The 18,196-nt window shown below is 36.5% G+C and overlaps 1 protein-coding gene across 1 annotated transcript in view; it reads left to right on the top strand.

Moving 5' to 3' along the window:
- Window positions 1-15,602, top strand: part of LOC126976694 (phospholipase B1, membrane-associated-like) — a 59,065-nt gene extending 43,463 nt beyond the window's left edge. Inside the window, exons 2-7 of the mRNA XM_050825199.1 lie at window positions 1,777-2,032; window positions 3,955-4,124; window positions 8,398-8,614; window positions 9,407-9,552; window positions 11,513-11,681; window positions 12,320-15,602. Coding sequence (XP_050681156.1) covers window positions 1,777-2,032; window positions 3,955-4,124; window positions 8,398-8,614; window positions 9,407-9,552; window positions 11,513-11,681; window positions 12,320-12,495 — 1,134 coding nt within the window. The 3' untranslated portion in view covers window positions 12,496-15,602. The remainder of the gene's footprint in view (window positions 1-1,776; window positions 2,033-3,954; window positions 4,125-8,397; window positions 8,615-9,406; window positions 9,553-11,512; window positions 11,682-12,319) is intronic.
- Window positions 15,603-18,196: the final 2,594 nt, after the last annotated feature.

Genomic DNA, 18,196 nt, shown 5'->3' with positions numbered 1-18,196 from the left:
TAGGGATCACAAATTAAGTCTAAAAATATAATGTAACAAAATATATTATACGAACAGGATGTCTCTGTGTGTGTGTGTGTGTGTGTTTGAGTATGTGTGTGCGTGTGTGTGGTGTGTGTTATTGTTACTTTTCGTAAAATGGTTTTGGATAGACCACAAGGTACTTCATTGCTTCAACGTTAAAACGTCATTTATTTAATAAAATACCTGACCGTGTCCAAAATTTACCCATATATAATTTAAGATTAACACTTAAAAAAATTCTTTTGACATCTGTATATTAAAATGAATCTTAACTTGTTACATTGATATTGAAATTACATAATTATATGTATATTATAAAACTTTTTTGAAAAAATAAATATTTTTTAATCGAGTAGTAGATACTTGAGAGATACGCACTTACACGGACAAATCCAACACAATTTTTTTTTATTTTTATAAGTATTATATATAGTGTAATTAGAGCAAAGCTGTGGAATGAGCTTCCTTATGCGGGTTTTCCGCGACGATACGACATGGGTACCTTCAAAAAAAGGGGCATACTCCATCCTTAAAGGCCGGCAATGCTCCTGTGATTCCTCTGGTGTTGCAAGAGATTGTGGGCGGCGGTGATCCCTTAACACCAGGTGACCCGTACGCTCGTTTGTCTTCCTATTCCATAAAAAAAAAAGACGTGTGGCACTCGCGGACTGCCGCGGTAAAGCTATTGCATAGCATTTTTTATCAACTTATGCAATTATAATTATTTATTTATTTTATTTATGTGAATTTTTTTTTTGATAAAATTAATTTTAAAAAAAGCAAACGGGAAGTGAGTAAAATTTTACTTGCAAGATTTGAATACAGACAGACAACGGGACAGGTAAAACTAAATCAAAATGCTTGTCATAATAATAAAAATTATTAAAACGTGATAAAAAATATAGAGAAATTAAAAAAAAATCAAGATGTACCCTAGGCTCGAACCTGGGACCTTCTGCACAAAAAGCATACGTGATAACCGGCTGTTCCACGGCAACTGTAATGACCGCGCCGAAATATCTATATACATCTAGTAAGTAAGTGTTAGGTTATTTTCGTTAATGAATTTCTGGATTCGGTCTCCACGCTCAAGGCCCGCGATAGAAGCTATGCAATATCTTAAAAAAAATATTGTACCTTAATTAGTGTTAACTTGTAATTGGCAATTGATCATCATCGTAATATAATCGTATAAGTTTACCTTTCATGTGTTGGTACAATTATGAAAAAAAAATCAATGAAAATTAATTGAATTTATTTCAAATGAATAAAGAAAAACATAATAACATATACATATCTATAATATAGTATTAGCATAAGCTAAAAGACAAACCGTAGGAAAAATGGTAATGCAAGTCATAAACTACAATTCAGAAGGTATATATATACGTACCTATAGATACGCACGTTGCGTTTACGTCATCCTAACTACTTAAGGTCTTTAATGACCCCGGGTGTTTGTATATATGTGGCCACACTTCGGCAGTCCAGGATGATGTGAGTAGCCGTCTTTTCTGTCCCCTTACAAACCCTGCACTGTCGGTGACACCTATATTAAACAGATGTTGGTTAAAGGTGCCTTGACCCTAACCAACGGACCATAACTAAATTAGATTTTTATTATAATTGTTACATGCGCCTCATTAAAAGCAGCTTGTTCTAATAATGCTTGGAGTACAATCCAATTGTGCTTATCACCTTAAGTGCAAAATAATTTTTCAATATGTTTATTTAGATGATTTCACTTTCCAGTGGACCCTGCGTTACCCCGGCCGTAAGTCCAACGTACGTCGACAACGCATGCTCCCCGCGGACACGCCATTCCCCTGCGAGGCAACCACGGCTTGGGGCCGCAGCAAGCAGGTGCCCACCTCCGTGCACCAGCTGAGGCCGGGCGACATCGACGTGGTGGCGGCGATAGGTGACTCCCTGGTAGCTGGTAGCGGGGCGCTCGAGGAGTTTGCCCTGGGAGCCATAGTGGAGTACCGCGGGGTGTCATGGTGTGCTGGTCAGTTATTAACGTTTTTATCTATAGAATGTGTGTTTGATTACCGTCTGCCATCCTCTTTTGCAACACCGGTCGATTCACAGGAGAGTCAAGATTGTGGTGATTCTACGTGCTCTTTCAAAGTCAAAGTTAAATAAACTTTATTAAATTAGGCGCTTTTGAATCATCACTGAATCTACCATAATATGTTCGGAAATATCAACTATTTAGCTCGTGAGTAGAACATAATATATAAAACTTAACGGCCACTTTTTTCAAACAATAGAGTATTTTACTATGGCTGTAATATACAAAACAAATTAGTTTGTAAGGTGCTGCATCCAATATATTTTGAACCGTGTTTAAATAATATGTAACATTTCATAAAAAGTAATAAAGAATAAACTGTATAAATATAAATTATCATATATTAGATTCATCAACCTTTAGATCTTTAATTAATTGTTTGTGTAAGGATGCTTCGTGAACATTATTTTCGTGCTCTTATCGTCGATACACACCTCATATCGACCTTGAACCATCCGCATTGAAGCTAATACCACAGTTTATTTATAAGTAGCTTGAAAACCCCTCTCTTGAGGAACGACACTTATCTGGATGATAGTGATATTTGTGTATAGATTTATTTCAAACATTTATAAAAGAACTACAAAAATTGTCCGCCTTACCAGATTGCCAGAAGATCACATCAGAATGGTTTCAAAGTTATAACCTAAACACATGAACGGATTTGGTCCGGCCGAACCACCGGTCGCGGTCTACTGTAGCGAACCATATTCGGTGGTATGTCGCTTGGTCAATCGCATAAAATTATCATTTTTACCGTCCGGACCGTACCGAATACGACGCCGGACCAATTGCTACCAGTTTCCCATCGGACTGTCCGATGGTCCAGCCGTACCAAATCCGACCATGTGGCTTGGGTATTACATGACAGAATTGGATTGTTATTAACGTCAAAATCGACCAAGGACTTGGCCAAGATCTATTGATGGTACATATGCTACACAGAGCATTGTCGTAGTGACTATAATTTACGACACAATGTTCTAAAACGAATAAATTATAGTTTAAAATTAAATAAGCCTTATAAAGTAGAAATTAACTGTTATATATGGAGAATTCGTTGTAGAGCGATACAGATTCCACTGAGTATATCTTTAATTAATTTGTTAAAACATGTTTAAAATAATTAATCTCTGAATCTCTTTTTACACTATAACACTCATTGGCTTTCATCACGCAACATTCCATATATTCTAATATACCTTAAGACTTAAAGTGGATGCAAATCACGTTAAATTATTCCGTTACATAATTACAAAAATACTTTTTAATGTTAATAATATAATGTTAATATATTAATCTTAATAATGCACATTAGGATAGAAGGCCAAATTAAAAATTAAAATAAGGATATTGTATTGTCATCGGTCTTTGACAAAAAGGGTTAAAATGAAGTTCAAAGTGACCATTGCATACTTTGATTACTTATAGACGTTAATTTAAAAAGGCTGCAATACTATACATACTTGCATAGACACATATAGGCAGGGGTGACACATAAAGGTAGGCACTGTATATCTAACTAGTTGTGGTTGAACTTTGGAATATGCAACCTAGAGATTGCTTACCGTATGTATTAAGTTAGTAGGAAAAATCTTATTAGGTTGTTTAATGTTTGGATATAAATTAACGGAACCAAATTAAACTAAAATAACTTAAACACTATATTTATTTAGGTTGATAACGAGTTAGGCACTGCCTAATTGCCTAAATGATATGCACGCCCCTGCATATAGGCGAAGCTAACAATATAAGATGCACAAATAGACCTACATCAACGATATCCTGACAATTTCGTACAATCTTTTTCACTACCCAGGTAATAATTAATTCGAAAAATATGGGTTGTGTTACAGGTGGAGACAGCAATTGGCGGGAGTACCTGACATTACCGAATATCCTGAAGGAATACAACCCGGAGATAAGGGGATACTCCACGGGTACTGGGGAGTGGTTGGCCAAGAACTCAAGACTTAACGTGGCCTTCCCCGTTGCCTCAGACCAGGATGCTTACAAACAGGCAAAGGTAAGGATTTTGATCACGAGAGAAGATCATTGTTCAATTTGTTATGTTTTTAAAGTGATAACCTTCACTTCTAGGATTAATACACAAATAAAATTTTAAGAACGATACGGTACTTGAACCCACGACGTTCTTGAGATGTCGCTCTTATAAATCTAATTGTTTCCTAATATGCAAATATTGGGGTTGAACAGGTTATCAACTGCAAAGTAGATCCTGTAGATGAAGCCACAACCTGAGAGTTGAACAAAGCATACAAGATTTTATGACGATACGTCACTCGAACGGTTAGCTCAGTTGGCAGAGCACTCGCACGGAATGCCAGAGGTCGTGGGTTCGGGATCATTGTACAATATTACGCCACTCACTGCAACTTTATTATATTATTTTCACACATTTCGTAACGCTTAATAAGATTCGTCATCCCGTTTCAACAAGAACCCCAAGAATACTGCAAAGTTTTCTTGGATATTCGTCCATTGATGTGGCACCCTACGAAATTCAATGAATTGAAGATCTTATTGATAATGGGAATAATACACAAAAAAGAGCCATAAGTGAGAATGATTAACGTGAAAAGGAGTTAAATCCGATTTTATCAATCGCCCAGGCATTATCAGCTGTCAGTTTAAGACGCCTTGCAACTTCTTTAAGTCAAAGCGAAGACGCACTGCAAAAGTTAAATTACGTTGAAAATCTTGTAATATATTATAATATAATTGCTAATGCATCAAAATATTTCTGTGTATCCAAAATAAGTAACTTGGAGAGCTGGTAACAGTGTAATCAATATCTTGGCAGAATATACAATCTTAACAATTCTTCACATATCTTGCAGTTTAAATAGAAATACTTCTTTTGAAGCCAATTAATTATAAGCACATATATCATCACAGGCAAATTACTAAACTTAAAGTGAAACTTATTATTAGAGGTCCTGGATTCGAATTTTGGTAAATGCAAGCATTTATATGATCAACATAGATGTTTGTTTCCGAGACGTGGATGTTTATTTATATTTATGTATGTTGAAGTATGTATATCGTATTAAATATGTAGTTGTCTTGCAATCTAGTGCAGACTATGCCTAGTTTGGGGCAAGATTATTTGTATAAAAGTGTGTTTATATTATTATAATTAAGTGAAGTTTTACGTACCTATCCAGTACCTATCGTATTTTGAACCCGACTCTAACTTAAATAAATTTTTACAAAAGAAGTGTATTTGAATTCAAATTCAAAATGAATGCCTCAGGCCTGAGAAAAATGGGCGCAACAAACTCAGGGGGGTATTTATGAATCAAAAATATGTTCACAAAGTAATATTGTACAATTAAACTTATTATTTAATAGCCTGCGGGCGATCGCTCCATTTCCAATCTGTGGTATCATTAAGAAAGACATTTATGTTATAGTACCTTTTACCACACAAATGTTTTTTAACAATTATTTTGAAGAACATAATACATTTGTTTTGAACATTTTCTGGGATCTTGTTGTAAAAGCATATACCTCGCCCCACAAAAGACTTACTAACGACGACTTAAGCTTGTGTCTGTTCCTGGTGTTAACATTATGGTTATGACAGTTTCTAGAAAATTCACTTATGTGGCTATGAACATACATTACAATATCAAGAATATATTGAGAAGCAACAGTCAAGATGTTAATTTCTTTGAGTTTTGCTCTCAATGATTCTGCAGCACAAATATTGTATTAATATCGGCAGCGTTGCCACAGTAGACACATGTACCAGTACGAAAACTACCTACAAACGTTCGAAATGACACACTCACACAAAGCTGATATTTTTTATATTTATTTATTTTGGACTAGTGACCTACATGTATTTTGTTATAGTTTTCGTGGGTGTTGAAACCAATACCAGCTAGTGTTGCAAGAAATTATCAACTATTTCGTCAGCGGTGTCGTTTTCATGGTTTTTGAGGGTGCTGAAATAGATAGTGCTGTCAAAATATTAAAAAGTGTGTTGAAGCCGGACTTTGACATATGCTGGATTTTTTAAATAAAATTGTGTGTTCACCAACACTCCCAATAATCTCGAAAATGATACCCATTTTGATTTTATTGTATAATACACATCCGCAATCTTGGATCTCAACATACATGTCATATTCGTTATTGACACGCCCCAACCCTCGAAAATGATGATACCTATATTGATTTTTATTAAAAAAGTCATATCCATCATTTTGTATCTTGAAATAGGTGTTAATTCTTCTTAATAATTGACACTCACGAAAACGATAATTGCCCCGTCTAGACAATATGTTCGTGGAAGAAGTGAAACTTCAATGGACAAAGCTTAAACGCATATTACAAATTTTCTAGTCAATATTGCAAATAAAATATTTCAACGAAAATTAAAAAAAAATCCAAAAAAATTTGTTCCAAGAAAAACATTCAATAAAGTGTTTTTTTAAAATAAAAAAAAAATACATAACAGTCATCAAGTAAACTATAATATTGTATTAAACACTGTGTAGCCATTATACATACACTATACATAAAAATCTTACGCTTGTTACTCTTTCACGTTACGCAACGCCCTATAAGGAATTTCGTTCTAAAAATACAGTCCAGCGAACCTCTTCTTTTTTTAAAGTCGCTTAGAAAAATAACCTGACAACCCTTTTACTTCAATGGAATCCTTTTAATTCAAAGGAGCGTATGCACGTGTAGGTAAGTATTTTATAAACAAGTCTTAATTTCCATTCTGATACATATGTCTACTGTGGCGTTGCCCCATAGCAATATACTATGGTATATTGGTATCCTATGGGACATAATACTGTGGAGATTATATTGTTTGCCATTGATGTAAATATAGAAAAATTCTGAACCACCTGGCCTAAAATAGTAGTAACTAGAAGCCATACACATCGAAGGTACAATGTAGATAATGCTACAACCACATAAGCCAAACCGTAATTGAGACGAAAGTGGAATAAACAATAGCAGAGCTATTGTCTTGACCATTAAGTCTGTATATCTTCATAATTATGCGTTCAACTATTCATTTCATATGTTAATGTTAATAACGGAGCACTAAAAATAACTGCATGCATTTTAATTAATTAATCGAGTTATAATGAGGCAGCGTTTCTTATGAAATTGTTGAAATAATATTTCAAAGTTGTTAAACGTAATGATTGTTATCTAGAAATAATTAGGTTATTTACATTCATAATATGATCGGTTTTGTTACGAAAACCACTATATTTTTTATAATTGACTCAATTATTTTTGTTTAGTATTAATCCTGTAGGTATACTTTATAAAACTAAAGCCGGCAATTCAGATGTTTCTAAATTGCTATTAAATTTAGTAAAATTAATGCTGTAATAATTATAATCTCAATAGTTTTATATTCTCAAACTTTAACATTAGATGTGATAGACATGTATATAATTAAATTTCTTTTTTTTTATATTTAATTTCATGTAATAATATTAAGCATTATAAATATATTTATGAGTATTGTTTTGTTTGGAATAAATAAGAAATTTTCGTATATTATGATAAATTTAATATGTATACTAGTACCTATGAACAATACATGTCACTTTTTTATGGAAGTGGACAAACGAGTATATGGTTACGGTTAAGTGATCACCGCCGCCCATATTTTCTTGAAACACCAGACGAAATCACACGTGTACGCGTGTATGAAGTTGTCGTAGCGTCCCGGAAATACCGCAGAAAGAAGCTTATTTCACAGCTTAGTTGTAAGTGGAAGGCAGATCTTGGAAAATGGCTTTGTGGAGCAACGCCAGACATCCAGATGATGAGGATGCTATCTAGGTTATAGGATGGTGGAATTCGGCGGCAGGAATTAGGTCAAACAGCTCTTCGGAACACTCCCCTTTTTACCAGTTACAGTGTAAAGAAGCCTTTGCCCCGTGCAAAGATGAGTATGCATTACAGTGTTTCGGTCTAAAGGGCGCCGTAGTAGTGAAATTACTGGGCTAATGAGACTTAACGTCTTATATCTCAAGGTGATTTTATTGGGTTTTTTAAGAATCCTAAGCCGCACTACATTGTAATGGGCAGGGCGTATCAAGTACCATCAGCCGAACGTCCTGATCGTCCCGTCCATTATTGTCATAAAAAAAGACTCCCCGTGATAAATGCCTCACCGCGGGATGAGGGGTCTGTTTAAAAGGGGAAACCAATATCTATAAAATTAAAACTTAACAGCCCCAAACTCAAAATGCATATGTAATTTAATTGTTCTGGTTTTTGGTCTTTTGTAGATCCTCGTGGCTCGCATCCGCTCCTCGCCTGACATCTCCCTGTCTCGCGACTGGAAGATGGTGACTCTGTTCATGGGCGCCAACGACCTGTGCTCGGCGTCGTGCCTTTCGCCCGTGTCCTGGTCACCCGCGGCCCACGCTCGCAAGCTGGCCCGTGCGCTGGACTACTTGCACGAGCATCTCCCGAGGACCATCGTCAACCTGATACCAGTACTCGGTAACTACACACTATATGTCGAGGACATGATGGATACATGTATGCAGTCGTGATATTCAGCGTGGCGCTCTAATGGCTATATAAAATGAACACTCGAGTAGACCTACCTAACCTTAATCGTAAAAAAATAAATCTAAGATTTAAAGTAAATAATCGTTGTAAAGTTGATAAACTAGAATCGCTATATTATGTCTTCACATCATAAACAAATTCTTGCCGGCCTTATCAGAATTTTTGTAATATGATATAAGGTCCATCAAATACCCAATAGCTTTGAGGGTACTTACTTTTCATGTTCACATTATATTATTAAAGTCACACTCGTATCCACACACATACACACACGTATGTATTCATTCACTGAGACTATGGAGGTATAGACACATTAACAGAAATATAACAATTACGTAATTAATATGCTACACATTAAAAATATATCAATATAATAATAATAAGCTTAAAATTATAGAAGCTCCGCTGTAAATCTTCCAAAAGCAATCGCTGATTATCTAAATAATCGGACATTCAGGGACTCGATTACGATTATCTTATAGCGATGACAGTATATTATACACAATATTGTAAAATGGTGTTTTTTAAAAGAGCGCCAGAAATTATATTGTGAGTTGACTGTGAGAGATATTTCCACTGCTTTTTCCATGGCCGCCACCAGTTATTTTGAATGAGCTTGTGCGCCAATTGACTTCATCATCTAAAATCAGATGAAAGTAATTAGGTGTTAGGGTGAGACCTGTGAAGAGATTGTTGGTTGTAGCAGATCATTGATTACAGACGTGTCAGTGTCGGTGCGAGTGAAGCGACCGCTCATGTGCCGGCTGATGCATCCGCTGTTCTGCAGGTGCTTCCACCAAGGTGGGGGGGAGCTGCTAGACCTAGTGCGCCAGGCGCGCCGCTACCAGGCTGCGGAGATCGCGCTCGTGAGTATTGTTGCTGCTAAATTGTCATCATCATCATCAGCCGTAAGAAGTCCACTGCTGGACAAAGTCCTCCCTAAAAGATTTCCATGACAATCGGTCCTACATTGCCCACATACAACGTATTCCGGTGATCTTATGCAGATCGTCGGTCCATATTGTGGGGTGCCTACCAACACTGCGCCTTCCGGTACGTGGTCACCAAACGAGGACTTTTCTGCCCCAACGACCATCTGTCCGTCGAACTATGTGCCCTGCCCACTGTCACTTCAGTTTCGCAATCACTTCGGATCACAGGCTGTCTCGGCTACTTTGGTTATCCTACGGATCTCCTCATTTCTGATTTTTTCTCACAGGAAAAATCCGAGTATATCTCTCTCCACTACCGTTTGAGCGACCATGAGCTTTCTCATCAGGCCCATAGGCTAATACGACGCAAGGCATTTCAATTTTAATTTTTTGTGCATTAAAACGCTACTTCTATTTGTTTTGTAGCATTAATCCCAAAAAGTGATTTGTAATTTTCCATATCATGTGTGTTTTTATACTTATCACTTTTTTTGATCACCCCCTATACTTTCATGCAATACCACGGGAATCACACGAGCGTTTCCGGTCTTTAAGGTGAGCTTATGCGCGTTTAATTAAGGCTATGTAGTATCGACCTGAAAACTCTGCACAAGGAAGCTCATTCCACAGGTGTGGTTGTACGTTGATTAAGTTCCTTGAAAATGCGCATTTGAGAAATTCCACATATTATTCAGAAATTGATATTGAAATCATAGTAAGTGGCGATTGGAGCGAAATTTAAATTCGACGAATCAGGTAAGTCTGCTCTTTGTAACCCTAATAAATGCGGTAGAAAAGACGCTTCTCTTCACAACGCCAAGTGGTTGAGCTGTTTGGTACGTACAGAGAGTACGGAATCGCCGACAATTCAAGCAGTTTTTTTAACCAAATTTCACTGGGTCAAATGGTTCCACCATCACACTATCATCAAAATAAGCGTGCACAATGCACATCTTCCTAAAAGGCTGGCAACGCCATGTGATTTCTCTAGTGTTACAAGAGAGTTGGCTGCGATGGTGACTTACCATCAGGTATCTACGCTCGTTTATCCGCTTCTTGCATAAAAATATCTGATACTGAGAAACACGGGGCCAGAGATAAGACGATGTGGCTGAACCTTATAGTGCTAAAGCGCAGGAGCCGACTTGAATTATTGTATTGATGACCCCCAATTTGATAACCCAGTATTCCGATACAAAATGATACGTCAAGGAGAGTGTTCTCGAAGATCAGTTATACAACAAATACTTTTTTTCAAGTTAAAATAAACTTGAATGTTCTGGAAGTCAAATTTACCCGATTCCGTAACCTTCTCGTGTTGGAGGCATCCCATATATTATCATTGATATGCAAAAGAAACCGTTTAGGCTAAATAATGCAGTCTCGGGGAACAATCATTGACATCATCATCATAAGCCGGAAGACGTCCACTGCTGGATAAAGGCCACCCCCAAAGATCTCCACGGATCAGACCTGCGATGCCCTCATTAAACGTTTTCCAATGATCTTGACCAGGTCCTATAGCCCTCTACATTGCGACCATGGGCTTTTTCATCAGACCCACAGTTAGCGACCATGTCCAACTGTAATCGTTGACAACGACCTGAATACTGCCCCATTTTCCACAATTAAGATAACATCATAGCGACTGATCTATTGGAAGTCTAGCTATGTTGTTGTCTTACAGCATTGCTGATATTTTTATCCCATAACAGTTCTTCTAGTTCATTCTATTTTTTGTTAGACAATGTCGTTGTAGGAATAGAATCATGTCCGAGTTTACTCTGGCCATATGGCGTGTCTGAGTGTTCTCCGATTGAGAAAACTGCTCCCAGGGTGTAATACGGATTACAGGTGTTTCAACTGTTATGATGAATGTTGTGTTGGTGCGCAGGTGGAGAGCGGGCGCTACGATACGCGGGATGATTTCACCGTAGTGTTCCAACCCTTCATGCGGGTGTTCAACGCGCCGCTGCCACTGCCCGAGCCTCTACCGCTGGTCATCCACCAGTCCTACATCACCCACGACTGCTTCCACTTCTCGCAGAAGGGACATGCATTAGGTATGTTAATGTGTTATGTTATTACCAAGTTTTATACTGTACTATTGTATACGGTTTTTAGTCGCATGTTCTCGCTCTATCGTATAAAGTTGCCCTTATCGGCACTCCGTAGACGGCAAGTGTTCGCGTCGTCAATTCGCTATGAGATATACTAATACTATCTACTGATATATCAAAATCTGGAGCTCCTCCGAAGTAATATATTATAAAGCTTCGCTTTGTTCGGGCGTCCCTAAACGGCACTGTTTTATTTTGTTTGTCAAAAAATCCGTCCATTGCGTGCGCTGCCCGTTTAACAGTTTGGAAGAGTATCGCAGAAGTATCGCCGACCTTTTCAGTTTGTGTACACACTTTTGATTATCTGTCAGATCAGCTTGGAAACACCGCGTATGAAATTTCATTTCACAGTTTTGTTTCATGCACTTTTACGCTTTTTTCGTGAAGACTATTTTTAACCATATGTTGTGTTGCACACGATTCTGCCAAACAAGTTTGTGGACTCTTAAGTATTTTCCATTTGAATACCAGAACTGTAATGGCGTGTGATGTAACAAAACTTGAGTTTCAAGATAATATTGTAAGGTTGTAAATTTGCCTAATAAGCATATTATCTTCTGAGGATTATATCTGTATTTCAGCTGCAAATTTGCTGTGGAACAACCTCCTGGAGCCTGTCGGAAGCAAGTCCGACAACGTTGCGCCGGTGCTCATGAACTCGTTCCGGTGTCCGACCAAGAACGCGCCCTTCATATTCACCAACAAGAATTCTAAGGTATTTCTACAAACCGGAAAACAAGATGGCGCTGACAGCTGATAGAGAACTTATGTATCTTGAATATATTTCATCATGTACGTGATTACCGAATTCAGGCTTACATAAAGCCAAATTTACATTACGAAATAAGTTTCATGACACTACTTTCAGTACCTGTGAAACTAGTTTCATTAAAAATAATAGTGTCGTGAAACCCACAGTATGTCGGTGTTTAGGGATCCGCCAACATGAGAGCTTTATTTACATTTCATAATGTTGTCATACATTATTGATGTTATTGTATAAAATCATGAAAATTTTGTCTCGAAAAAAAAGACGTTGTTGAATTCGAGGGGCCAGCAAGAAAGCATACAATCTTGGGTGCGACACAGTTATTATTTGAATTAGCAGTAGAAGAGCCTGAGATCTTTTTCATATTTTTATCAGCCGTCCATCGTTGGTTTGAGATTTTCAAGTGTTTTTTTGACTAACACCAAGAGTACAGAGCTTATAATCACTACCACGACTAAAAAACAAAGGTTCTACTAGCGCAGGCCCTTTCGAGACACATTATATTATAATATGTATTATCTATACGCGACACTAGTTCCGCGTCGCGTTTATATGATGATATATTTAGTTATATGACACTATAGCAGCCTAGCGAAACTGTAAGTAAAAAGTGATTCACTTGATTGTATGAAACGTTCAAGTATTTGTTAGATTAATCTTGTAAAAATCGGATATAGCCGAAATCCACTACGTCTTAAGCGTTTGTTCGCTTTGAAACTTAGCCGGAATATACTTCGTCGCCAATCGCCTTACTGTAATTACTACTATTTGAAACTTATATCAAATCACTGCACGTCTCATACTAAACTAGATTTCAATTTTTACTTAGGCAATCCCGCCTCTTATTATGTAGCATTTACATCCACTTTGGACACTAGTTTTATCAAAAAATCGCGCGCGAAACGAAACTATTTCAGTGTCGTGAAATCGATGAATGCATTGTAAAACTTGAGGCTTACACGTGAAGTTGTTGATGAAAGTAGTTTCATTTCGTAATTAAAATTCGGCTTAAAGCTACAATGGTTTTGTATCTAGAATGCAAAATCTTTGAATTGTCAGAGTCGATGAAAAGCCATTCACTGCGAAGGCCCATTGATAATTAACATTATCCCTTTATCTAACCGCAGCTGTCTTTGCGAGTTATTATTACTTATGCTTATTGTATTGTGAAATGTGTAAAACACATTTCACAATACGAAATTCCAGCATGTACTAAGTACGACGAGTTGGACGATACAAAACCTATGTTTACAAAACCTTCTGAAATCTAAACAATTTGTTATACTTAACTGATATCCCTCACATCTAGGATTAAATATACAAATTTAATTTGTACCAAAGTTTGGCAGACTGTTTAGATTTGAAAGAGCGACACCTTTAGTCAATTTCCTAATGTACAATTATTGGGGTTGAGCAGGTTATCAACTGTAAAGTAGATCCTGTAGATGAAGCCACAACCTGAGAGTTGAACAAGTCATACCAACATTTACAGTCGATGTGTCACTCGGACGTTTGGCTCAGATGGTAAGAGTGCTCGGACGGAACCCGATGGTGCGGGTTCGAGTCTCACATAAATAGACCGTAAATTTTGGTACAAATGAAATTTGTATGTTTTGATATCAATCGTATCGTTTACTTACAAAATGTTTAATAATATATAGTTGTTCTTATTTAGATTTAGAAGGTTTGTTGCAAAGTTGCAAGTTTTGTTGACTTGTTAACTTGTGTGTTGTTGTATGTTGTGTTTTGATATAGTCAATCACCTTAAATTATTTATAAGTTATTCAAATGTATTAGAGCAGAATTGTCTGTTGATTTCTACTGAGACTATATTATGCTGTCCATCAAAGTCTAGCTACAATAATTACAGTTAATTTAATTTCTTTTTAATTAAAGATAATGGTTATAACCGGATTATTTTTGCTGATAATATTTGTAAGGCGGTAACTATTTCACAATAAAAAAAACTAATTTGAAAATTCTTTTTTTGCTATTAAATATTTGCTTATAATTACTTTTTTACAGCATTTTACAGTAAAGCCTTATGTAGGTCTGATTAAACTTATTCATTAACATATTTTGTGCTTATAACTATGTTAATACAAAATGTTTTGGAGGAAAAAATTTGAAATAATTATAATTATGAGAGGCGTATGGGGATGTCGGATGTGAGGGTAATGTAAGGGATGGAGGATATGAAAGGGAGGGAGGGGAATAAAAGACCGTTTTCATCCCGAAATTGGACTGTTTAACAATGTTTAACATTACTTTGAACTAGAGAGAGCCCTGTGTGGATGTGTATGTACATACTAGTATTTTATTTTATATCATTTTTTCATTGATAGAGTACAAGTGAAATTGTAACGCCTTACAAATTTTAACTAGCAAAAATCTCAAATACAAATTGAATAGTTAGTAATAGTTTTGGTAAATTGAATATAATTGTTACTATATAGGTGCGAATACCTCATTGTTTTAGTAAATTTTTAATTATTGTTACAAGAATCTTTTCATATAATATGTCGTCCATATTGATAATTATCTAGTTAATAAATTAATGGTATGCATGATATCCCTGTATTCTAGTAACATTAACTTTTTCTTAAGTAATATTAGAATTAGTATAATATGTACTATAAAATAAGTAAGTGTTAAATGTTATTCAAATATAAGCATTGGACCCATTTCTGTTATATATTAAAGTTATAGATGAAATATTTTTTAATAAATATATTTTTAACTTTTCACCAAAGTATAGATAGGTTGTACATATATTGAAGTATAATAAAACAAAGTCAAGTGTATTTTTAATAAAATATATTATTTAAATCAATTTAATTCATTTCCGCTCAATTTTTAAACTATATACGCAAATATTGCACATAAAAATGTTCTAGGCGTAATACTCTGCTTGACAAGAGGCTAGAGATTGTCTAGTATAAAACTCGGACTAGTCTATTCTGGTCTACACTAGTTTCGAACAGTACTACTAAGTAAGTGATAAGTTAAAGGGTTGTGTTTGTGTATACGGTGTAGTGCCATTACGATGGGTGTTAATAATATTTGTGGATGTTTTAAATAAATATACAATAAACTTTGTTCGTTTTATTAATATAGCTCTCACAATCTCACAAAACAATATTTTAACTTCATACTTCAGCGTCCGAATCGACACACGCACACATGCACATGATTTATGTGACCGCTAAGCAATCTTGGGAAGACAAAACTTTTGAGTGCCACACCGTACGCCGCCGATACTTGTCGCTGTCCGAGTTTAATTAGCTGCGCCGCGCCGACCGTGTCGTAATTTTTTGTGTGTAGCAACCCTAGCACTCTGCCCAGAAGTAGGTATAAATTTTCAAGGAGAATGCTGAGTTACACTACTGTTCTATTACTTGTATTGTAGCTAAAGTGTTTCACGGATGATATTTTTTAAGAGATGATATTATTCTATTCGGAGTTAAATAACATATTTAGGTGTCTGAACTAGAAGGTTCGGAAAATACGGCATAATTCCTTAAATAATTTATTACATGTCAGTAATATACGTCTGACCAGTAAGGATGGAACACTTCTTGAGTACCAAGTGAAAAATCATATGAAATACGTTTCCATGCGTCGCACCTGCTACATATGTTCTCATTCACTGTTAAAAGGCATAAAAGGCGTTTATTTTCTCAAAATGGATACCTTTAGCACTTTTTTAAAAGTCAGCTCAAACACTACTTCGCTACAGAAACAAATGGCCCTCTGAAAGAGAAAAAACGGTGCAACAAAAGCTCTCACTTGATGAAAACGTACTTTGCAGTTTTAGATCGTATTCGGACTTCACCGTAAATTAAATAATTGTGTCTCATTGCTAATGAGAGCGAGCGATAAGGCATGATATAAGCATAAGCGAGTTAGAAAGAGAAAAGTATATGTTGTTGATTCGTCACTATACTAATTGTAATTACCAACGGTCACTTGTAAAACTGACCTCTTCTATTCACCACTGGACTGGCGGCTGTCAAAGTGCTTTTGTGCCTGTTTGATATTCGCCATTTTGGCGCTGTTGGCCTTGTAGCGAGTCTGCGGTACTAAAAGTTTTGATGACGACCTCAGCTAAATGTTACTTTATTACGTCGATTCCTGAAGAATATAAATAACTCGGACAATGAACGAAATTAATTCAAAATGCAAAGATTCTTCAGAGTACTGTACGATTATACGTCAAAATTAATTTACTGGACGCTCGCGAGTGGCGCATCAAATAGGCACAAAAAATGCTGTCAAACATATGGAACAGCCTGTCCAGCGGTATGTATACAGGCCATTGCTTGTAAACAATAATATATCTTCAAACTATGACTTCGTTACCTTTAAACTTTAAGTCCAGATAAATAAAGTTTCGATTCTCTTATACTTCAGATGACAGATCCGTATATCTGTTCCATGTAACGGTAACATTTCAGACTTTATTTTGATAGCAAATAATAGATATTAAGTTTGACACCAGTGGCCAGACCATCAAATTTAAAAATCATTACTTGTGAAAAGTAACAGGTGACATCACTTTGAAAAATAAAAGTAATTGAACCAAATGACAATGATTTAAAAGTAGCAATCATTTCCATCACTACATACTAACTAGGTGATAATAACTCGTTACCTGAGATAGTTTATACGTCTAGATACAGCCTCTTGCTGCTAGACAACCGATGAAAACAGGACAGGCTTATAACTTTAGTGTGCGTGACAAGCTACGTCTTGCACTGGCGATTTGGATGTCACTTTGTGTTTGTATGCGTAGAGTGCTCAAAATAGAGGTTAACAGTCAATCTCAATTTCTACAGTCTATCTACATGTATTAGCTTATAACACAATAATAATGATAACCAATAACATAGTACTTGTAGCCGTACTAGTTCTTCTTCGTCGGATTACTCTTGACAGAGCAGTCGTGGTCACGTCGAACGACGAACGATTCTACGCCAGTTATCCCTGGCTGTTGCATCTCTGGCTATGTTTTGAGGGGAGTCAATACTGTAATTACCAACGGTCACTTGTAACCTAACCAATGTTAGGGCTTTGATCTGGTCTGTCCAGCGCATAGGGGATCGTCCTCTTGACCTACTGCCGTTCACCCTTCCCTGAACAACAAGTCTCTCTATGGCATGTCCACGTCGCGTGATATGTCCGAAGTATCTGAGAAAACGGGCTCTGACTATAGATGAAAGCCTTTCTTCCACCTTGAGTTCTTCAAGTATCGAGACGTTTGTGCCGGGTTTGTGTCCTAGATACTCGTAGCATTCGTCTCCAACACCACATTTCTAGTGCGTCAATCCTTTGTCTCTCTCGTTCTTTCACTGGCGAAAATAGTTGTATGGAAAACACTTGAAATCTTACTAACTGGATTTTAGTAGGTTTGCTGATATACCTGTCCCGCCATATCCTCGTCAACTTCTGCATTGCAGATCTGGTAATAGCAATTCGTCTTCTAATTTCTTCTTCCGAGCCACCAGTATTAGCGACAAGTGATCCTTAGTATATGTATCACTGTACAACCTCGCAATTAGCAATCTCGACTATATCTGTTGCATTGTTTTGACTTCGATCGACAATCATCATTTTTGTTTTCTGACGGTTTATTTTAAGGCCATAGGTACTGTACCCGTACTAGTACTTGTACCCTTTGTTATATCGC

This window comes from Leptidea sinapis, chromosome 42 (genome assembly GCF_905404315.1).
Source record: "Leptidea sinapis chromosome 42, ilLepSina1.1, whole genome shotgun sequence".
Lineage (NCBI taxonomy): Eukaryota > Metazoa > Arthropoda > Insecta > Lepidoptera > Pieridae > Leptidea > Leptidea sinapis.
This window is presented reverse-complemented; position numbering and strand designations above follow the sequence as displayed.